The sequence below is a fragment of the Zalophus californianus genome, chromosome 8, assembly GCF_009762305.2.
Source record: "Zalophus californianus isolate mZalCal1 chromosome 8, mZalCal1.pri.v2, whole genome shotgun sequence".
In the NCBI taxonomy this organism is placed as follows: Eukaryota; Metazoa; Chordata; class Mammalia; order Carnivora; family Otariidae; genus Zalophus; species Zalophus californianus.
This window is the reverse complement of record NC_045602.1, coordinates 20,079,836-20,103,026: the sequence shown is the minus strand read 5'-3', so window position 1 is coordinate 20,103,026 and position 23,191 is coordinate 20,079,836. Positions and strand designations below refer to the sequence as shown.

Genomic DNA, 23,191 nt, shown 5'->3' with positions numbered 1-23,191 from the left:
TCATGATCTGTGGGTCCCAGGATCAAGCCTCAGGGCCCAGAGTCTGCTTCTCCCTCTGCCCGTCCCCCTGCTTGTGCACACGCACTCTCTCTCAAATAAATAAAATCTTTTTAAAATAAAGTAAGTCCTGGCCCCGGCCGGAGCGCTGCAGCCGCAGCCGCTGCTCTGCAGAGCGGGGCCCGGGGTCGGGGCCGGGGCGCCCTCGCTCCCACCTTCTTCCGCCGCTATGAACCAGGGAAGTCCGGGGGACTGGGCCCCCCTCGACCCCACCCCCGGGTCCCCAGCGCCCCCCAACCCCTTCGTGCATGAGTTACATCTCTCCCGCCTCCAGAGGGTTAAGCTCTGCCTCCTGGGGGCACTGTTGGCCCCCATCCGAGTGCTTCTGGCCTTCATTGTCCTCTTTCTCCTCTGGCCCTTTGCTTGGCTGCAAGTAGCTGGTCTTACGGAGGCGCAGCTTCAGGAGCCAATCACAGGATGGAGGAAGACTGTGTGCCACAACGGGGTGCTGGGCCTCAGCCGCCTGCTCTTTTTCCTGCTGGGCTTCCTTCGAATTCGCGTTCGGGGACAGCGGGCCTCTCGCCTTCAAGCCCCTGTCCTTGTTGCTGCTCCCCACTCTACTTTCTTTGACCCCATTGTTCTGCTGCCCTGTGACCTGCCCAAGGTTGTGTCCCGAGCCGAGAACCTTTCCGTGCCTGTCATTGGAGCCCTTCTTCGCTTCAACCAAGCCATCCTAGTATCTCGGCATGACCCGGCTTCTCGGCGCAGAGTGGTGGAGGAGGTCCGAAGGCGGGCTACCTCAGGAGGCAAGTGGCCCCAGGTACTATTCTTTCCTGAGGGCACCTGTTCCAACAAGAAGGCTTTGCTTAAATTCAAACCAGGAGCCTTCATTGCCGGGGTTCCTGTGCAACCTGTCCTCATCCGATACCCCAACAGTCTGGACACCACCAGCTGGGCATGGAGGGGCCCTGGAGTACTGAAAGTCCTCTGGCTCACAGCCTCTCAGCCCTGCAGCATCGTGGACGTGGAGTTCCTCCCTGTGTACCACCCCAGCCCGGAGGAGAGCAGGAACCCCACCCTCTATGCCAACAATGTCCAGAGGGTAATGGCACAGGCCCTGGGCATTCCAGCCACTGAGTGTGAGTTTGTGGGGAGCTTACCCGTGATTGTGGTGGGCCGGCTGAAGGTCTCACTGGAGCCGCAGCTCTGGGAACTGGGAAAGGTGCTTCGGAAGGCTGGGCTGTCCCCTGGCCGTGTGGACACTGGGGCAGAGCCAGGCCGGAGTCGAATGATCAGTCAGGAAGAGTTTGCCAGGCAGCTACAGCTCTCGGACCCCCGGACAGTGGCTGGAGCCTTCAGCTACTTCCAGCAGGATGGCCAAGGTTTGGTGGACTTTCGAGATGTGGCCTTGGCCCTGGCAGCTCTGGATGGGGGCAGGAGCCTGGACGAGCTGACTCGCCTGGCCTTTGAGCTCTTTGCCGAGGAGCAAGCAGAGGGGCCTGGCCGCCTGCTGTACAGACAGGGCTTCAGCACCATCCTGCACCTGCTGCTGGGGTCACCCCGCCCTGCTGCTGCGACTTTGCATGCTGAGCTGTGCCAGGCGGGACCCCACCAAGGCCTCTCCCTCTGTCAGTTCCAGGCCTTCTCTCTCCACGACCCACTCCACGGGAAGCTCTTCAGCACCTACCTGCGCCCCTCCCTGAAACCACAGGCCTCAGTCCCCGGCAACCCCATGTCTCTGGCCAACGGGACTGTGCCAGCACCCAAGCAGAAGGGCGACTGAGCGCCTCGACCTCCCCAGCTCGCCTCCGGCCTGCCGTGTGCCTCAAGCCCGTTTCTGCTCCTGCTTGATTTTTTTGTTATTGTTGTTGTGTTTGTTTTTTTTTAAGTTGATTTTCGGTTTTTGTTTGTTTGGGTATTTTTTTTTTGTAAAAAACTATTTTATATATAAATCTAAATATATATCTATATCTATTTAAAAAAAAAAAAAAAAAAAATAAAGTAAGTCCTTTCCCTAGATTATTTCATGTACTTTCTCATAACAATCCTAGTAATGAGGCATCACTGTCCTCATTTTATTTAAAAACAACTGGCTTGAGAAACAAACGAAGGGTTCTAGAGGGGCGGGGGTGGGGGGATGGGTTAGCCTCCTGATGGGTATTAAAGAGGGCACGTACTGAATGGAGCACTGGGTGTTATATGCAAACAATGAATCATGGAACACTACAGCAAAAACTAACGATGTAGTGTATGATGATTAACATAACAAAATAAAATTAAAAAAAAAACAATTGGCTTGCTCTGTCAGTATAGCATGTGACTCTTGATCGCTGGGTTTTAAGTTCAAGCCCCATGCTGGGTGTAGAGATCACTTAAAAATAAAACCTTTAAAAAAATAAAAAACAATGGGGGCACCTGGGTGGCTCAGTCGTTAAGCATCTGCCTTCATCTCAGGTCGTGGTCCCAGGGTCCTGGGATTGAGCCCTGCATCGGGCTCCCTGCTCAGCGGGAAGCCTGCTTCTCCCTCTCCCACTCCCCCTGCTTGTGTTCCCTCTCTCGCTGTGTCTCTCTCTGTCAAATAAATAAATAAAATCTTAAAAAAAATAAAATAAACCATTAGATGAGGTCTTTGAATACCATGATTTAAAGGACTTAAAGTTAGAGATTATCCAGAAGGATTTCCAAGTCTGAAAACAATGGCACACAAGAAGCGATCAGGCTATGGAAATTAGCCTGAAAAAGAGAAAGATTATGGCAAGACAGAATAGCTATCATCATAAAGGGACATCGAAACAGTCATCAAATATCTGAACGCTTGACATATCAAAATGGACAGAGATGTGTTCTATATGACTTCAGAGTATAACTAGGACCAGTAAGTAAGTAATATAAAGAAGTCAACCTCACAATCATTATTACTAAAGTTAAACAGAAGAGAGATGGACTAAAAAAAAACAAAGGTCCCAGGGGGTCAAAACATACAAACTTCCAGCTACAAAATAAGTCATGAGGATGTAATATGCAGCATGGTGACTACAGTTAATATTATTGTAGCACATATTTGAAAGTTGCCAAGAGAGTAAATCCTAAAAGTTCTCATCACCAGAAAAAGGAAAAAAACCTGTAATTCTATATGGTGACAGATGGTAATTAGACATATTTGATAATTTCATCAAATCATTACACTGTACACCTGAAAGTAATATAAGGTCAATAATATGTCAATTATACCTTAATTTAAAAAAAAAAGGTCCCTTACAAATCTCACATTTTTCCCTAATCTTTATCCTTTAAATGAAGTCTTTGTTCTCCAAAACAAATTTTATCCTTAATTTTAACCATATGTTAGCCATTTAACATTTTATATACATATGCCTATGAAAGAAATGTCACAAATGATGGTCACAATTGGCAGGCTAGTCCACTGTGCTTATTTTATAAAGCTCTACTATAACATTAACTATAGTGGAGTCACACTTTATTTGCTTTTATCTTTCCCAAATTCAACCTAATCTTCACCCCCATACTAGTCTCCCAAACATAGAAAATGAGACTACATTGAAGAATCAACCTAAGTTCTGAGCATGTGAGCAGGAGCTCATCAGAACAAGACAGGCTTAAAGAAAAGAATGTCCTTTTTCCCTTAAAGTGGTTACTCCCTAAAGTGTCATCTCTAGTAATTTTTTACTAAAGCAATTTGTCTTTTGTGAATTCCACAGTTCTGCACAGCACTCTCCATGTCCCTCTTCCCTAATCTCAGTACCCTCAAATTCTCCTATACTCTAGAACCCTATTCTGGCCCTACTCTGGCTGCCCTAACTTACCATAATAACCCGGATCTCCAATATTACATTTCTCCCTGCTAATCACAACTAGAGGTGGAGAGGCAATCTGACTGCAATAGGTTATAAACTCTCTTAACCTAACCAGAGGTATTTTAGAAGCAGGTATTTGTCTACCCAAATCAATGCTTAATAGACAGAATTTCAGGCAACATAGCAAAGTAAAATTTAAAAAATCATCATGGCGGTGAGGACATTTTTGTGTAAAGTCCAGTATAAGTCTTGTCTGAAATCAGCTCCTATAAGTGGATTCTGTTTCATAGCTATTCCCCTTCCTCTAATTCTGAGCCTTCAAATTCTTTTTTTTTTTTTAAAGATTTTACTTATTATTTGAGAGAACGAGAATGAGAGAGAGAGAGAGAACACATGAGAGGCGGAAAGGTCAGAGGGAGAAGCAGACTCCCTGCTGAGCAGGGAGCCCGATGCGGGACTTGATCCCGGGACTCCAGGATCATGACCTGAGCCGAAGGCAGTCGCTTAACCAACTGAGCCACCCAGGCGCCCCGAGCCCTCAAATTCTTTAAAAGCCTATGGTTTTTAAGAATTGTATCCCTGATTTATGGGCAGAGGGAATCTGCTCTGATAATAAATAGGACTGGGAAAAAATGGCTTCTATTAGTACTTGTGTAAACGAATAAACTGTAATTAGAGAAAAACCTCAAATAGATAAATAAAATATTAAGAAGTTGGGAAAATTCTAAGAATGAGGAAAATGAGTCTATATATTTTTCTTAGGCTTCCATGATATCTGCTCCCCCATCAAGTATCAACAAATGTGGAAGACAAAAACAATCTATTTATCCATTTTAAAATGCAGATACAAATGATGATGTGAGGTGAGCTGGTTAGGCATAATAAAAACAACCGGGAGAATACTGAGGGGGCACTGTCAACAAAGACGTCTTTCGAAATGAATGGATAATCCAAATACAAATAAATAATCTACCTAAGATAATCATGACTTCACTGTACATATATCTAAAGGTAAAATTATTCTTTTTTTTAAAGATTTATTTATTTATTTAAGAGAAAGAGTGTGTGTGAGCAGGAGGGAGGGGCAGAGGGAGAGGGAGAAAATCCTGCTGAGTGCAGAGCCCAACGCCTCTAGATCCCAGGATCCCATGACCCTGAGATCACGACCTGAGCCGAAACCAATAGCTGGACGCTTAACCGACTGTGCCACCCAGGGCCCCTATAAAATATATTATTCTGAATTTATATGTGTAAATGTGTAAAATGTTTAGAACAGTGCCTGGTATGTAGTAAATACTCAAAAAGTGTTCATTTCTACAACTATTAGTTTATAATACACATTGTTTGTAGTTTAAAGGAATTCTAAGTACTCAATCCTACCTTCTCCCAAGAGTAATGAGTAATACATATTTTAAGATAAATACAAACTAAATGTATTACCTCTTTCAGGCTTTTAGAAGAACCTTCCTCAAATTACAATGATGTGTTACACTACAAATTACTAGAAAACCCTGTATTGCTAATGATTAAAGTTGTACTTCACCTTTTTCACCCTTGACAATCATCAGTCCTCTTCTCATCTATTTTAGTATCTGGCCAAAACACCCCTCAATGCACATTTTGATCACTGCATCCTTTTGTTCAGCTGTCCTTCCTCCCCCCAAATCAGGACCCAACCTCTAGCTCCCACAGAGTTGGGCACCAATCTGGTGGATTCTCTTCGTAGCTTCAAAACGCCTCGACCATGTGCCCTTCTCAGGCACCATTATAGTAACTGCTGCTGGATGTACCATCACTACAGACTGACAGGTTCTGGAGAACAAGGCCCACATTTTCCTCATCTTTATGAGGCTGGCACACAAAGCCTGATTCCAAAGCCTTCTAAATGTTTGCTGAATGGATGACTCTATCCTTCAGAAATAAACTACATGACAAGAAACAGTTTAATAAATTATAGCACAACTAGATGAAGTACTATATAGTCACTGAATCATTATAAAAATTAAGTCATTATGAAAACTCAATAATCATTGTTAGAGCAATCACAGTGATTGAGAGCGTGAGATCGAGAGTCAGTCCCAGCTTTCATTCATTCAGTCAACAAACATTTAATGAGAGGCCACTTTAAGTCAGGCACTATTCTATCCTGGCCTCATAGAATTTACATTCCAGCGTGAAGAGGCAAACAATAAATACAATTAAATAAGTAAATCATGCAGTACTTTGTAAGATGATATTAAAATATATATATAAGGTGGTATGTATTAGGGGGTTAAAAAAGAGCAGGGAAATGGATTGTAAGTGAAAAGGAAGGGAAGGGAAAAATTATGACACTAAATAGGGTGGTATGGGTAGATCTCCTTTACTCAAGGTGAGATTGGAACAAAGACTTGAAGTAATTCAGCAGTATATCCAAGAAACTGCTAGAATGTTTTCCAAAGTGACTGCATCACTTTATATTCCCACCAGTGTTTGAAGATTCTGATTTCTCCACATTCTCATAAACACTTATTATCTGACTTTTTTGGATGTGAAGTGGTATCTCTTTGTGCTTTGGTGTCCATTTCTCCGATGGCTATATTTTTTTTTACACTTTTAATTTTGAAGGTCAAAAATTCTCAATTTTGATGACATCCAATTTATCAGTTTCTTTCCTAGGTCACATCTTTTCTGTTGAACCTAAGAAATCTTTGCCTACCCAGTGGTCACAAAGGATTTATACTATCCTTTTTCTAAAAAATTATAGGTTTTATATTTAGTTCTATGATCCATTTGTAGTTAATTTTTTCTTTTAAATGGTACAAAACATGGATCAAAGTCCGTTTTTTGCATGTGGATATCCAGTTGTTCCAGCACCATTTGTTGAAGAGTGCCCTTTTCCCACTGAACCGCTTTGGCACCTTTGCCAAAAATCAATTTTACATGTGTGTATGGATCTATTCCTGCACTTTCACAGAGAATACGTATATAGTATAGTATAAAAAGTATATTCAAATCCCTACAATCGCCAAAGTAACAAAAGTGTGTAAATGGGGCAAGTTCAAGCCAAGAGGAAGAAGTGGGGACTGTATCTTACTGAACAGAAAACATCCTTAAAGCACTCAAATTCAACAGAAATCAAAACACTGTGTAGAACAAACAAAATGGTGTGTATATGTGGTTACGGGGTGTGTGTAGAAAAACACACTGGTATGTTAACATATTATATTAAAGATATATCAAAAATGGAAGAAAGCTGGACAGAGAGGAGAGTACACTGCAGAAAAGGTTAGGGAGGCAGTTTTAAATCAGGTAAAACAGAGGGAGTACCAGAGAGGGAGAAAGATGAAACTAACAGATGGGAGAAGAGACTAAAAGGTCAGATACCAGACTGAGAATTAAAGGGAAGGTTAGGCCAAATTTTTTTTTAATGTAAACTCTACTACTATAATTATTACTAACACTTCATAAAGGTGGCCGTTAGTTTGGCTCAGTTAACAACAATAACATAGTTATTTGCATTTAGAGCTTGGTGAACTTTTGTCTTTGCGCCTCCTCAATTAAAAAGGGGAAAAACCTATTCATATTCATAAGGAGAAAAAATATATTTTGTAGGTCAGGGTCCACGTCACTTCTGCCTTTACAGCCTGCAGAGCAAGGTTCCGCCTGTTTACCACCAGGCAGCTGACACTAGGAGGTCATACTCAGGCAGCACAGAGCGGACTGACTACCGCTAGCGGAGCCGCTATGGCTGTTCCTCCCTGACAGACTAAGAATACCTTCTTTCTTGAAAGGAATTCACTGAAGGTTCCTGTTTCTTGTTTGTTTTTCTTTGCTTTTGTTTGTTTTTAACTCCTGATCCAAAAAATTAAAGAACAGTTACTTGCTTTGGAAAAAAACACCAAAAATTCTGAGTAAAATTGTAAATCCATACTGTAACTTTCAGAAATCCAACAAATATTAACAGCTTTTGTCTAGGGATAGGACTATATATGGCTAGTTACTTGCTCTAAGTTTTTCTCCCTTCTACTTTTAAATATTTTTCCCTATATTCCACAATATTGCATTTTCCTTTCCTAACAAGGGGGACAAAAACAAGCAAGCAAGCAACACAGCAAGACAGTTTTCAACCAAGTAATATAACATGAATGACCTTTAATCTCTCAAAATACCAAAGGAGAAATATATTTAGCATGGGTGCCAAAGTAAATGTCCCCAAAATAAGTTATTCCTAAGTGTACATCTAATAATTTAGGAACTTCAGAAGAAATACGTTTTTAATACTACTTTTTTAAAAAATTAAAGATAAGCTCTTTCTTAATGTTAAACTAGATTTAACAGCTATAACTTATTCTGATGCCTGGAGCTTGAGCAAGGGTCAAGATGTGATAAGCACCTTTATTTCTGGCTCACACATTTGCTTCTTAATCCAATAAACACACATTGTCTTTGTCTTTGAACTATCAGTACACATCAGAACATAACCATACTACAGATTCACCTAACACTCATTATACTATATTTAACCATATTTACTTTGTATAAATGATCACAAATATCTTTCAATGTCAAAGTCTTAAACCATAAAAATTTAACTTTCTATTTATGTTTACATTTTATTACCCTAGTATATCCTATACCAATTTTATTAATTGGTTAATATTATTTATTTTAAGTCACAATTGCTAGAGACTAGAACCTTACTTTACTTGCTCTACAGAGAATATAATCAAATAAAATATAGGCAATGAAGACTTTTCCAATGCTTATAGCATTGTGCTATTGCCAAGAAATTAAAAGTTGCTATTTTTCAACTAAACTTGTCAAATGAATTATGGGTTATACCAGAATAAGTTAGACACAAACCTGGAGCCACACAGTTCCAGAGCCTGTTCATTTGATAGTATAAATGTTTCCTTATACATGCCAAGGGCTTCTAAAGTTGACCAGAGAAACTGTTAAACGTAGTAACTGCTCACCCTCTAGAACCTGACGAATTCATTATTTTAGATAATGCTAAAACTTGATGGAGGAAATGTAGGGAAAGTAAAACCTTCACACTCTAGCAGTAATGTCTAAATTGGTGTACTTTATTAAGTAATGTCAAATTATTCTCCAAAACTGAAGAGGCATATACTCCTCAATCAGTGATTCCAAGCCTACACATACACACACACACACACACACACACACACAATCAGTGATTCCAAGCCCCCCTCCCCCAAAACACACACCCTACATGTTCTCTATAGAAATTCACACACATTCACAAGAAGCATGTTCAGGAATGGTCACTGCAACATTGTCTAATAATAAAAAACTGGAAACTACTTAATAACTACCCAAAGGCAAATGAGTAAATAAATTACAGTGTAACTGCAATAGAAAAATGTTGAGGAAGAAAAAGTACATTTCAAGAGCATATTGCAGTATAGTATGTATCTATACTTTAAAAACATGCAAAACAGTTACATTATTTAAGGAAACAAATATATTCAGGATAGTGTTTACCTCTAGGGAATGGGTAGGAAGGAAAAGTGAGAAAGAATGGTGCACAGAGGGTTCAACTCCACAGTATTTTACTTCTTTAAAAAAAAGCTGAAGCAGGGGCGCCTGGGTGGCTCAGTCAGTTAAGCATCTGCCTTCAGCTCAGGTCATGATCCCAAGGCTCCTGGGATCGAGCCCCACATTGGGCTCCCCTGCTCAGCGGAGAGCCTGCTTCTCTCTCTTCCTCTGCCTGCCACTCCCCCTGCTTGTGCCCATGCACTCTCTACTCTCTCTCTCTAATAAATAAAATCTTTAAAAAAATCTGAAGCAAATACAGCAAAATGTGAAGATCCAATTGAGTTAGGTAGATGGTACATGGAATAATTTTTCTAATATTCTTTATTCTCTTCTGCATGTTTGAAATATTTCCTATCAATTCAAGATATACAGAGATCTGAACTGGGTGGATTCTATTTAACAAACAGTCAATATCAATATCAAATACAAGAGTAAGTAAAGCCAGCACCTGTGACAGAACACTTTTCACAAGCTATTTCCATTTGGAGTGCTAGAGGCATATGCACGCACAGGAACAAATCATCTAATTAAATCCCCCAACAACAGTGTGAAAATGGAGGTATTATCCCCATTTGACAAATAAATGAGGTCAAAGAAATTCGGTATCTTGTCTTAGGTCATACAGTGAATAAGCCACAGAGAAGAGCCCAATTTGTAGGGGTAAAGCAACTTTTACAACAACTCTAAGAAGTTTCAAAGGAATGGGACACGCAGTTTAGTACATTGTTAAAAAGGGGTTTCATTTGATCATAAGTTCAATATAAGCCCCAAAGATATGGCTACTAAGAACAGCTTAATTCTGGGGTATATAAAAAGAAACAAAAACTATCAGCCAACCATACTTTGTACTACTATGTGCATACGTGAAGTACTGACTTTAATTTTAGATGCCAAGTTTTAAGAGGACATTGATAAAATGGAGAGTTGTTACCAGGGGAAATATTCCAGCTGAATAAAAGAATAAATGTTCTAACCATTAGCTTTTTAAAACTGAGCTGAATTGCTCTAGGAATATAAGCATTTCTCCTACTGTGCTGGTGGATATAATGCTCTCATTTAATTATAAAATACTGTGGGTTATGATATGTCTTAGTTATGGCTGCTATAACAAAATATCATAGACTGGAGGGCTTAGACAACAAACATCTATTTCTCACAGTTCTGAAGCCTGGGAAGTCCAAGATCAAGGTGCCAGTAGATTCCGTGTCTCATGAGGGCCCTCCCTCTTCCAGTGTATAGATAACTGCTTCTTGCTGTATCCTCACAGGCTAGGGAGCCGTGGGGGGTGGGGCAAGCTCTCTGGTATCTTTTTTTTTTTTCCTCTGGTATCTTCTTATGAGGGCATTAATCCCATTGCAAGGACTCCGCCCTCATGACCGCATCTAAACCTAATTACCACCAAAAGGCCCCACTTTCTGATAATGGGGGTTAGGGCTTCAACATATGAATTTTGGGGTGATACAAACTTTCCATCCATAACATGATATAATCAGCAATTCCTTTTAACTTAAATCGCTACAGGAAAAATAAAACTAAAACTGTGATAAACTATTGATAAGCTTGATAACTACCATTTCCCTCTGAAACATTTATTTATAACAAGATTTTTTTTTTTTTTTTTTTGGACAGACAAGAGACACAGCAAGAGAGGGAACACAAGCAGGGGAGTAGGAGAGGGAGAAGCAGGCTTCCCGCCGAGCAGGGAGCCTGATGTGGGGCTCGATCCCAGGACCCTGGGACCATGACCTGAGCCGAAGGCAGACGCTTAACGACTGAGCCACCCAGGCGCCCCTGTAACATGATTTTTGATTAGGTAAGACTTCTTAATGTAACTACTGCATTATACTGCAATACAATTCAGTGAACTAACCATCTCTGAAAGTGTCCAAAAAGAAGTTGAAAGCCTTTCTGTCACAGATGCTGAAGCTTCTACGCTGGTAAGAGGCTGGACTGTGTGATCAATGAACTTCCTCCTAATTCTCACATTTTTTAAGTGCAAAGGTTAACATGGCTTTGGTAAAGAAACTCCACTTAAACTCATTAGCAGGGAGTCAGAGGTGAAACAAATGAAGTGGCAGGAAATCATATACTGATTAAAATATTATCAAGTGAGGTGAATCAGAATCAGACGTCTTGCTGACATGCAAATTTAAAAAACAACGAGTTTTATCTCTGTTGCAAAAAGAACTGAAATCTACCTCATACCATACAGAAAAATTAACTCAAAATGTATCAAAGATTTAAATGTTAAGTGCTAAAACTATAAAACTCTTAGAAAAAAAACATAGGCATAAGTTTTCATCACCTTGGATTGGGCAAGCGTTTCTCAGTTATGATGCCAAAGGCACAAGGAAAAAAAAGATAAATTGGACTTCATCAAAATTGAAAACTTTTGTGCCTCAGGGGACACCATCAAGAAAGTGAAAATACTATTCACATGATGGGTGGGTGTATTTGCAAATCATATATTTGATATGGGACTCATATCTAAAATATATAAAGAACTCTTAATATCCAATAATAAGAAAGCAAATACCCAAACTTTAAAACAGGCAAAATATTTGAGTAGACATTTCTCTCAAAAAGATGTTTGAATGGCCAACAAGCAGATGAAAGATGTTAGGCATTAGGGAAGCACATATCAAATTACCATGCCTCTTCACACTTGCTAGGATGGCTGGAATCAAAGAGTCATATAATAAGTGCTGGAGAGGAGATGGAGGAATCAGAACCCTCAACCACTGCTGGTAGGAATGTAAAATGGTACAGCCACTTTGGAAAACAGTTTGTATTCCTCAAAATGTTAAACACAGAGTTAACCATATGACCCAGCAATTCCACTCCTAAGTGTATTAATAAAAGAAAGGAAAACACGTCCATGTAAAAACTTGGACATGAAAGTTGATAGCAGCATTATTCATAATAGTCAAAAAGTAGAAACAACTCAAATGTCCATCAACAGTTGAACAGATAAATAAAATGTGGTCTATCCATACAACGGACTATTTTTTGGCCATAAAATGGAATGAAAGCTACACATGCTACAATCTGAATGAACCTTGAAAACATGATGCAAAGTCAAAAAGAGAGACAAAAGATCAAATATTGTATGGTTCCATGGGATTTCTTTTGGCGGTGATGAAATAATCTGATATTAGTGATAATATTTGCATAACTTTGCGAGTATACTAAAAGCTACTTTAAAAGGCTAATTTTATGATATGTGAATTACATCTCAAAAAATAATAATAAAAATAAATAGGAAGGGGCGCTTGGGTATCTCGCAAGTGTCCGACTCATGATCTCAGCTCAGGTCTTGACCTCAGGGTTTTGAGTTCAAGCCCCACACTGTGCTCCCCACTGGGTATGGAGCCTACATACATATATACATACATACATACATAAATGGAAATCTTTCTTGGGAATATCATAACCAAATCCTAAATATTTCACCACAGTAGATACAAAATGACAGTATGATTCCCAGAGTAACAGAAGAACTGCAATAAGCACAGCACAGTACCAAGAAAATGTGTACAGGTCAAGCCCCGGGGCTTACCAACATTTAGCAAAACAAAACACATTTTCCTACACTCTGCATGTCTGCCTCAGGCAGACATCAGTCATCAATCACAATATTCTCTGCCTTCGAGCTGGAAATGACAACAGATCTCAACACAGTTGTCCATGTACTCGTTATCAAATGATCATGGATAACAAATTGCTGAAGGTTAGACCTGAAGGTACTAACATCATGCCCATTTCTCTTATCTGTTACACATGCAAATATTGTGGTTAGCACTTTAAATAATAGTTTTATTAACTATAAAATATTTCCGACATGCAAAAAAGGTACTGAAAATAATTTTAACAGATATACCCACTATCCGGCTAAAGAAATATTACATTACAAATTCAGTTAACAGTTCCTCTACTTTTAATAAATATTTATCCTTTTAGAAAAAGAACTGTGACTGCACTCTTGCTCTCTCAGTTAAAAATATCTGTAGTGAGCCTACATATGTGGCCCATGGAGTAAAACCAAGACATCACTACTCACCTGGGGACTCTTAAGTGACCTCTGACATATGACATTTACCACACATAAAATCTCTATCGCTGTCAATTTTAACAAGAGAAGGAAACTCTCCCACATGTCAACAGCAGTAGTAATGGAAACAGAAGTTAGAAAGTGACCAGAGTGTTCTTTCCGTCCACACTTTTCACTATCACTTAGCCAAAGGCAAAGGCCTCCACTTTCACCTTTCCTGTGTATTGCCAGCCCGGCACACTTCTCATTTCAACATCTGTAATATTTTTCAAGGCACTTTCACACACAGTACCTCATTAACCCCACAAGAGAGATAAGGCAGCTCTATTTATACCCCCTCTTACAGACATGGAAGAACAGAGCTATTAAGAGCACAAGACTGGAGTGAAGCAGGGCTTGAATCCCTGCTTCACTACTCAGCAATGTGAACTGCAAAATAAAGATGATAATGCCTGCCTCACAGCATAGTTATGAGGATGAGACTGCACAACAGAAAGCGCTTAGTACAGAACCTGGTGTAAAATAAACACTAAAGGAATGGTAGCTGCTACTACTGTTGCTGTTAATTAGGCAAGATCAAACAGCTCCTCAACACAGGGGCCAAGACTGAAACTTAGATCTTTGATTCCACACCACACAGCTTCATTCTCAAATGGTCACCAGGAGTCCTACTGCATGGCATAGACTCTACGTAGCATTTGCAGGCAATACCTCCCTGTTATCTAGACACCATCGTGATCACGTTAGGATTTTAAGAATCAAAAACCAATAAAAATACCAACAGCTGCTAATACCACCAAAAGACAACCAACCATTATATGCATCTCATAATACTATCTATAAAGTCGTCTTGCCCCCCCACACACAAAATTAAATCTTAATCAAGGTTCTAAGTCAAACTACCAATTTACATACATAGAGGGGAGAGAAATACGTTAAACTAAACAGAAATCCAGAATGTAACAAATTCTATAGGACAAACCACCCAAGTTCTTCAACATAAATTCAAGGGAAAAAAAGAAAGAAAGAAAGAAAGAATCTACAAATTTAAAAAGGACTTAAAAGATATTTCAATCAACCCAGATATCAAAAAAATTTTTTTGATTCTCCCCCCAAAAAAGGCATAGCATCAGCCCCAGGTATTATCTGCTTGGGGGAGAGAATACATTAGGACATAACCAGAAATATTCAGGAATATTTTAGGCTTTCGGACATTTCTTTTTACCCCTTGTAAATCAACAAATCAACATTCTGGTTTTTAAAAGAAAAGCAATAACAATATTGCTTTTACTTTTCTGTGCTACATCTATGATAAAAGTCTTACTCTGAAGAGTATTTTTTAAAGACTACAAATTTATAGGTTCTTAAAATGATCCTCCCCAAACCCCTCTCCCAATCTACAAGAGATGGCTGGATCAAAGGTCAAGGGAAAAAACAAACAAGAAAAGTCAGGAAGGAACACTTTTGTAACTGAAGCTTAAAAGAAAACCCACAGTGTGAACAGGATTAGCTGTCAACAGGAACCTTCCCAGAAGTAACCCATCCTATGATGAGATTTGAGATACCTTAATGAAAATTACAGCACCTCCGTGTCATCAAGAAGCAGTCAGTTAAGGTAAACTGAATGAAAATTAATCTGAAATTTCAACATGGGCACCTGCTGTAATGCAGATTACTTGTTTATGTCAATGGTATTCTAAAAAAGAGGTGAGACAGCTCACAGCATTAGAATTAAAAAGAGGGAAGTGATGAGACTGGGACAAGGAGAAAGTGAGGGAAGAAATAAGATGAAGTGAGGGGTAAGTTCATCAAGGTCCTATAAAGTTGCAAGGGAAGGACTGCCCATGTGACTGAGTTTCCCTTGCACGGAGAGAAATACCATGGGCTACAGGAGTCATGACTATATAATACAAGCAGACCAGCCAGTCAGGAGAAAGACGGCTTTTCCTGGGACCAAGACCTGGGGAAAAAGTTTCTACATGGGGTCAAACAATAATGGTGATGATAGCAGCTTGAACTATATACTTTAAAATGGTCAAGATGGTAAATTTTATGTTATGTGTACCTTACTCTAAGAAAAAAAAATGGGGGGGTGGGACAGCAGCAGCTCTTTTTCATTGCATGTGTGCTGGGCTGGGCATGTTCCAAGAATTTTACGTGTTTAAACTCAAAGAATTTTTTTTTTTGGTCAATTTATTTTAGTTCAGTGTTTACCCCAGTTTTATTGAGAGATAACTGACATACAGCGCTGTGTAAGTTTAAGGTATACAACACAATGATTTAACTTAGATATACTGTGAAGTGATGACCACAGTAAATTCAGTTAACATCCATCATGTAGTATAGATACAGAAAAAAAGAAAAAAAATGTTTTTCTTTAACTTGTGATGAGAACTCTTAGGATCTCCTCTCTTACTGACTTTCAAATATATCTTACAGCAGTCTTAACTACAGCCATCATGCTGTACATTACATTACATCCCTAGGACTTACCTTATAACTGGAAATTTATACCTTGGGCCACCTTCATCCGATTCCCCAGGTCCCTACCCCCACCCCTTGTAAACTCACAGAATTCTCACAACAACCTTGTACAGGTAGGTACAATTATTACCCTATTTCACAAATGAGAAAACTAAGGCACCAAGAGGTTAAGCAGCACACAACTAGGAAGCAGCAGAGCCAGGCTTCCAGCCCAGGGAATCTGGCTCCAGAGTCCACACTCCAAACTATTACGTAACCCCTCAACCAGAATGGTGTCTCCTTTTGGGCAAGAGTATTCACCATCAGCCATTCGCTCATTTTGTGTTGAGTCTTAGTCCTCCAGATAGCTGCTAATAGTAACAGTAGTAGCAGAATTACAACATCAATAAGGGCACTAAGATAAAGGAGATGATAGGCTCACAAGAATTCTATAGTAAGAGTATAATAAGAGTACTAAATTTTATAAAGCTGTTTATTTTAATGGCCCTCAATAAAGGTTGATTGCATTATACCAAATGACAATTCCGTAAAGTAATTCTACCCCAGTCTAAAACAATGTAATCTATATACTTCGCTTTCTGGTATTCGGGGGGCTTGATCCAAGTAAAAACTGTTTCTAGAGCATGGATTGAACGTGTTTAAGCAATTCTCAGAAAGTGCTGTTTCTGACTGGTAGATTTTTGATAAGAATTGGGCAGCAAAGAAAGTGGATACATACTCACTAGAGCGAAGCTATTCTATACTGCCAATTACAGGTAGACTAAATACTTTCATACTCAAGTCAGGTTAATATCCTCTTATGAAAATTAAAGAGTCTAACCGCTAAAGATACCAAGCAGCATACCTCTCCATGGAGGTGAGCCAAGAAAGTATTTTCTTATAGGGCCAAAATTTTCCTCTGAAAGTGGTTTTGATTCTGCACCAATGGACAAATCAGTCAGTTAAGTCAGAAAGCTCTATACCGGGTGCCTGGGTGGCTCAGTCGTTAAGCGTCTGCCTTCGGCTCAGGTCATAATCCCAGGGTCCTGGGATCGATTCCCGCAATGGGCTCCCCACTCAGCAGGAAGTCTGCTTCTCCCTCTCCCAGTCCCCCTGCTTGTGTTCCCTCTCTCTCTGTCTCTCTCTGTCAAATAAATAAATAAAATCTTTAAAAAAAAAAAAAAAAAGGAAAGAAAGCTCTATACCATTCAGTGTACTCTCAATGATTTTGAACTAAAAAATTCTCGTAACAAGTCTCCCAACATTCATCTCTACCATAAAATTAACCTCAATGAAGCATCCATTGAACATCCAATTAAGATATGTATCCTTGAGGGGCGCCTGGGTGGCTCAGTCGGTTAAGCGGCTGCCTTCGGCTCAGGTCATGATCCCAGGGTCCTGGGATCGAGCCCCATGTCCGGCTTCCTGCTCAGCAGAGAGCCTGCTTCTCCCTCTCCCTCTGCCTGCCACTCTGCCTACTTGTGCTCTCTATCTCTCTGTCAAATAAATAAATAAAATCTTTAAAAAAAAAAAGATATGTATCCTTGAGCGAACTAAATGAATTGTGCAGTTATATAAAGTTATTAGATATAAACCAGTTAAATGTCCAGAGATACCTGTAAAATATACATATGTTGTGGGTTTTGGAGTAACAGATATCTCAAATCTTTCTATCTGAAATAACTAGGTAGCAGGGTCAGCTGCCTACCAAGGCCATTCCTAGTCAATGTAAATACAACTACATCATAAGCATGGTATGGCTAGGAAGCAAAAAAAAAAAAAAAAATCCCAAAAGGAAAGTGAACAATATCAATAAAAGAACCTTAGAGGGAAAAAATCCAACACACAATAAACATGTGGTAAGAGGAACAACTTTATCAATAATCAGGGAACTGCAAATTACAACAATGCTGTTATAGCATTTTCACCCATCAAATAGGGCCCAGATAGAAATGACTGATAATATCCAGAGTTGATAAAGGTGAGGGAAAGCAGCAACTATAATATACTGTTGGTAGAAGTGTAAACTGATATAGCTTTTGGGGTAACATTTTGAAAGGACCTCAATTTTTTAAATGTGCATAACCATTAATTCCATAAAGTATGTTCTCATACATGTGCAAAAAAGTACAAACTAGGATGTCTACCAAAACATAGCTTACAACAGCAAAAACTCGATATCCAAATGTCCATCAAAAAGGAGAAAGCTAAATTACAGAATATACATCTAATGTAACAGCTATGCAGCATTTTATGCAAAGATAAAATGGCTCCTTCATATTCTGACATAAAAAAAATTCCCATGACATTAAGTTTAGAAAGTCTATGACAATTCAAAAAATAAGATCCTACGGCGGGGTGGGGAGGCTAGGGAAGAAAGGAAGGATAGATGCCAAAAGGGGTCTGAATTAGTCAGAACTTTCAGTTCCAACAGATAAAAACCTAATTCAAACTAGCACAAGCAAGTTAGGCAACTGATTAGTTCATTTAACTGGAAAATAAAGGGTGGATCTCATTAAAGGTTCAAGTGGGTCCAGAGGTTCCAATGACTCCCCATGCTCACGCATGCAAGCATGTGAGAATGTGTGTGATTGTGCATTTCTGAGTGTGAGAGAGACAGTCTGTCTCAGTCAGCTCTGCTTCACCCTGTATGTTGGCCTCATTCTTTCCTATAGCAGATAGGCTTCCTTCATGTGGCCAGGTACACTCTATCTCAGTTTAGCAACTCCAATGGAATGAGCCTGTCTCTGTCCAACATCTGTTTTTCAATCTCAAGGAAAGGCTCTGAACCTGTATTGGTCATATAGCTATTCTGCAGCAATCACTGTGTCCAAAGAAACTATGACCACCTGGCTGGCTCAGTCAACAGAGAATGCACTCTTGATCTCAGGGTTGTGAGTTCAAGCCCCACATTGAGTGTGCACCCTATTTTTAAAAAATTATAAATAAATACATACATACATACATACATACATACATACATATCCAGCCTAGGTCACAGGCCCATCCCTTGGCCACCAGGAAAGATACTGTGACCTGAAATGAGGGAGGGGGGAGCCTAAATTAACAGCTGCCATATAATTCACTACAGAGACTTTCACCTTTTCACTCTATATACTTTCTTTCTTTGAATTTGTTGTTAGAATATAGCTATGATTTACATATGTGGTTTATTTTTTAAACTTAAATGAATGCTATTGGAATGCAGTCATAAAGAAAGCCTACGGTCTAAAAAGTTCAGGGTTGATGACTTTAAGAGTAAAACTAGGAGGAAAATAAGCCTCACGTATAAGTAAGAAACTGAGCTTCCTAGTCCTGCATACTTGGCCAACATTTTAACCATCACCCAGTAGTCCTTATTGAACCAAGAATTAAAAGATGAACGAAAGGGGTGCCCAGGTGGTGCAGTCGGTTAAGCGTCTGCCTTTGGCTCAGGTCATGATCCCAGGGTCCTGGGATCGAGTCCCATGTAGGGCTCCCTGCTCGGCGGGAAGCCTGCTTCTCCCTCTGCCCCTCTCCCACTCGTTCTCTCAATCTCTCTCCCTCTCTCTCAAATAATTAAAATCTTAAAAAAGACGAACAAAAAACTGAGAAAACAGATTTTAATTACATAGCATTATGTTGATAAGAGGGAGGGAAAAGACTTCCAAGGATTCTAAGGAGAAATATTATGAAATCCTCAGACAGCAAAAGGTCTCCAATAGTGTCAGAAAAGCCCTTTATGCCCTCCCTCACTTTTCTCACCCCATAATGTCACCAAACAGTATATGTAGAAAAGCTATGGATCAGTCTTACTGAAACCAAATAATCACTTTCTACCTGTTTCAAATATATACTCTAAAGATGTTAGCAAACCATCTAAACTAAAACAATATATATTACCTACCCCTAAAGTAGAGACATTATTAAAATTTCTCCTTTAATTGTCCCAAGGTCCACCATTCAACATTACAAATTCTTTTTACAAATAAAAAATAAAAATCCCAGTTAGATTGACACACAAAACAATTCCTCTTTACTTCAGTGACTCCAAGCAAGGCCTACCAATTCTGGTATTCACTCACCTCTCTAAAGCAAGCCAATTCTACTATGGTAAAACATTTATTGCTCACCAAGTATTTCTTGCCCACATTTCCTAGACCCTCAAGTAGACCCTCCGTGACTACTACTGACCAATGGATTGACTACTACCGACCAATGGATTGCATAAGAAGAAGGATTAGGGTCACTTCAGGGCCAAAGGCACAGTAACCAAAGAGATTCCATGTTCCAGATAGTGCACCAAACATACTTTATTATTTTAACTACAGACCCCTTTTTTCATGTTCCAGGAGACTACGTTATAAGTTAATATTCCATATACGACAAATCTAATTCAAATTCCACTTCCTCCAGGAAGCTTACCCAGACCATGCCAGCCTCCTAGCATCATTATTAACATACTATGTATGTATACGATGGGTAAGGCATTACGAAAGCACTGTGGTACTGACATAGAACTAGTATAATAAATGCTCTTCCCTCTATAATTTACAATGTGGTTGCTGTAAGAGGACACATGTAAAAAGAGAAATAAGTATACATGATAATAAATTTCAAGTGAGTGCTAAAAATAGTAAGTGCTACAGGAGTTTCCACATATCTCAGTTAGCAAGTAACTAGACAGTTATATATACCCATATGACATCTTTTCTATGATTTTTTTAATTCGTGTATGATTTAAAGCAAATGAGACTCCCTTATGGAGATTACAATCTCCTTGAAGGGCAGGAACCCTAAGATATAGTAACTTCCTGGCTCCCCAAAGCACCATCAATCAATAAGTATGCAATAAAAGTATAGCTTTTATTGAGAAGAATGGGCTGAGAAATTAAAACAGAAGTATAGGAATCCCCAAGACATTAGGAATTTGTGTCTCGAAGATGACAAAGGAGAGAGAGGAAGCAAGACAAGTTTTTCTGTTATCCACGGCAGGTAGAACTCTACACTGGAGAACAATGACTCACCAGGCTTCCCCAGACTTTTGAACATAGCCCATGACAGCCAACTTCTTGTGCTGTAGGACTACATGGTCTCCAGGCAATATGTGATTTCCAATTCAATTTCCCAAATTCCCTGAAACCAGTAAAGAGAATCCCTAGATAATATGTACAAGTAATCCAGGCACACATTAAAAAAAAAAAAAGGTCTCTTTCTCGAAGTACATTAATAAGTAGCATTATGATTTAATCAATGTGATTTGTCAAATATTTTACTATGTGTATGCAGAGGACACACACTGCAGAGGACAAAATATAAAACATAATCCCCTTTTGCCATTCTCATACCCTAATTTGGGAGATAGGACACATGAAAACAAAAAATTCCACACAGTACAAGGCAGTAAAGTGTCAAATGAATAATAAGGAAAATAAATATTAAAAGAGTTCATAGAAGGAAGAGATTACTTTCAAATTTCATATTCTGAACAATTCACAAGCAAGGTGGAATCTCAGCTGAGCTTTAAAGGATAAGTACAATTTCAAGAGGCGTAGAGTAAGATAAGGGAGAACATTCCAGGCAAAGGACTATGTAAAGCAGTAGAAACAGAGAAGCCAAAGGGATGTTTAAGGGGCAGTAAACTGACCATTTATTTCGAACAGTTTACTAGGGGAGAATAGTGGGAAATGAGACCAGAAATGCAGGTTGGTGCCAGACACTGGAAAGCTTTAAATGCTAGGCTAAGTAACAATTTTATCTTGACAGTAATGAAGACCCTTTGAAGGTTTTTAAGCAAATAACACAATGAAAATAAAAATTAGGATGATCACCCCAAAACAAAATTTAGGACAGACTTAAAAAGGAACTCACTGGGGAGAGTGAGACCACCTTGGACACCATCACAATAATTAGGCCTAAATCAGAACGATGACAGTGAGGAGAAAAAGGAACAGATCTAAGCAGCTGATCAAACTTGGAAAGTATTTCTAGCATATGTCAAATCAGACCCTAAGGACTCCAGAAAGCTGAGATTCAAATGCTAGAAAGAAAGAGTTTAAAAGCACAACAACTGTGAATTCCAGCCTACCCAGCAGGGTCTCCCTACACTTGAACTGATACTGGGCTCTGCCATACCTATATGCATTCCCATCCCCACACACCTACAAAAGATCCACTCTTTTCGATTGGGGTTTAGGAGGGCAGAGGTGGGAAATGATATATAAGAGCAGCCAAGTGATGAAGGCCAGGTAGTTGTGCAACAAATAGAACTCAAACATCTGTAAGAGCCAAAGGCAGTGTAATCACATCTATTGCAAAACGGAAAAATAGACTGCAAATCCAGTCATACTGCAGGCTTGAGTAATGACATCAGATATATCCATTAAACTTGGCAAGAGGGTAAGACTGGATGAATGGAGTTATTGAGGTCCCGGTCCTTAACAACAGAGGTTTTAACCTTTGGGGAGGTCATGAACCCTTTTGGGAATTTGGTAAAAGCTATAGACCCTCTCCCCAGAGAAATGCACACACTCACAAAATTTTGTATATAATCTCAAGAGTATGCACAGACCCTCTAAAGCCTATCTAGAGACTCTTAGTCTATGAATCCCATGGGGTCTTAGTTAAGAACCCCCACTAGAAAACACTGATAACCATTCATCATATACTCCACGGTTTAAAAGTTTTTGAATAGGGAGCCATATATGTACATTTATTTACAATTTATATACAGTACACACCAGATCAATAAATTATGTACCTTGTAAAGCACACACAAAAAATGGAAATTTAACAGAATGACATTTCTTATAATAAAATAAACAATTCTAAAGCATTTATATTATTTATGACACAGTTTTGTGCTATTCCTGATAAACACAATTATTAATACCACTGTTTTTGGTGAGAGTACTGTGATTGAACATGGTTTGTTATTTTTTAATTTTGCTTTCATATTTTGTAATATGGCAACTTGAGGTCTGGTTCTAAATTTCAGTTCATTTTAATAGTAAATAACTATTTTATTTGATTTTAATGACTATCATAGTCAAAATATATATATTTCACAAAGATGGGTAAAACCAAATGAAAGAACTGCATCACCTCCTGCACTGTATAAAACATGATATGATATTCAATTTTCAATCCCATTGACCATTTATGCAAAGGTTTTTGCTAAAGTTCAGCTAGTGCATTTCCATATTTCCTGATGACAACCAGTTGTTCTTCCTAATAAATCAAATGGTATTGCTTTTTTATATTTTCAAGAGAAAGGCACAAAATCACTAAAATGCCTAATTTTACAAGGTTTTTATACAGGTTAGAAAATTTTGTTTCCTAA

The 23,191-nt window shown here is 39.2% G+C and overlaps 2 protein-coding genes across 4 annotated transcripts in view; one reads left to right on the top strand and one right to left on the bottom strand.

The window, feature by feature from the left end:
* The window catches only part of NCOA1 (nuclear receptor coactivator 1), a 246,093-nt gene that overhangs the window by 213,684 nt on the left and 9,218 nt on the right, over positions 1-23,191 (bottom strand). The gene's annotated exons all lie outside the window — the stretch shown is intronic.
* Positions 139-1,958, top strand: LOC118357244 (lysophospholipid acyltransferase LPCAT4-like). Its single transcript, XM_035728766.1, has one exon. The coding sequence runs from the start codon at positions 227-229 to the stop codon at positions 1,778-1,780; it is 1,554 nt and encodes a 517-aa protein (XP_035584659.1). The 5' UTR covers positions 139-226; the 3' UTR covers positions 1,781-1,958.

Coding starts and splice junctions, on each gene's coding strand:
- LOC118357244 (XM_035728766.1), top strand. CDS start 227: ATGAACCAGGGAAGTCCGGGGGACTGGGCCCCCCTCGACCCCACCCCC.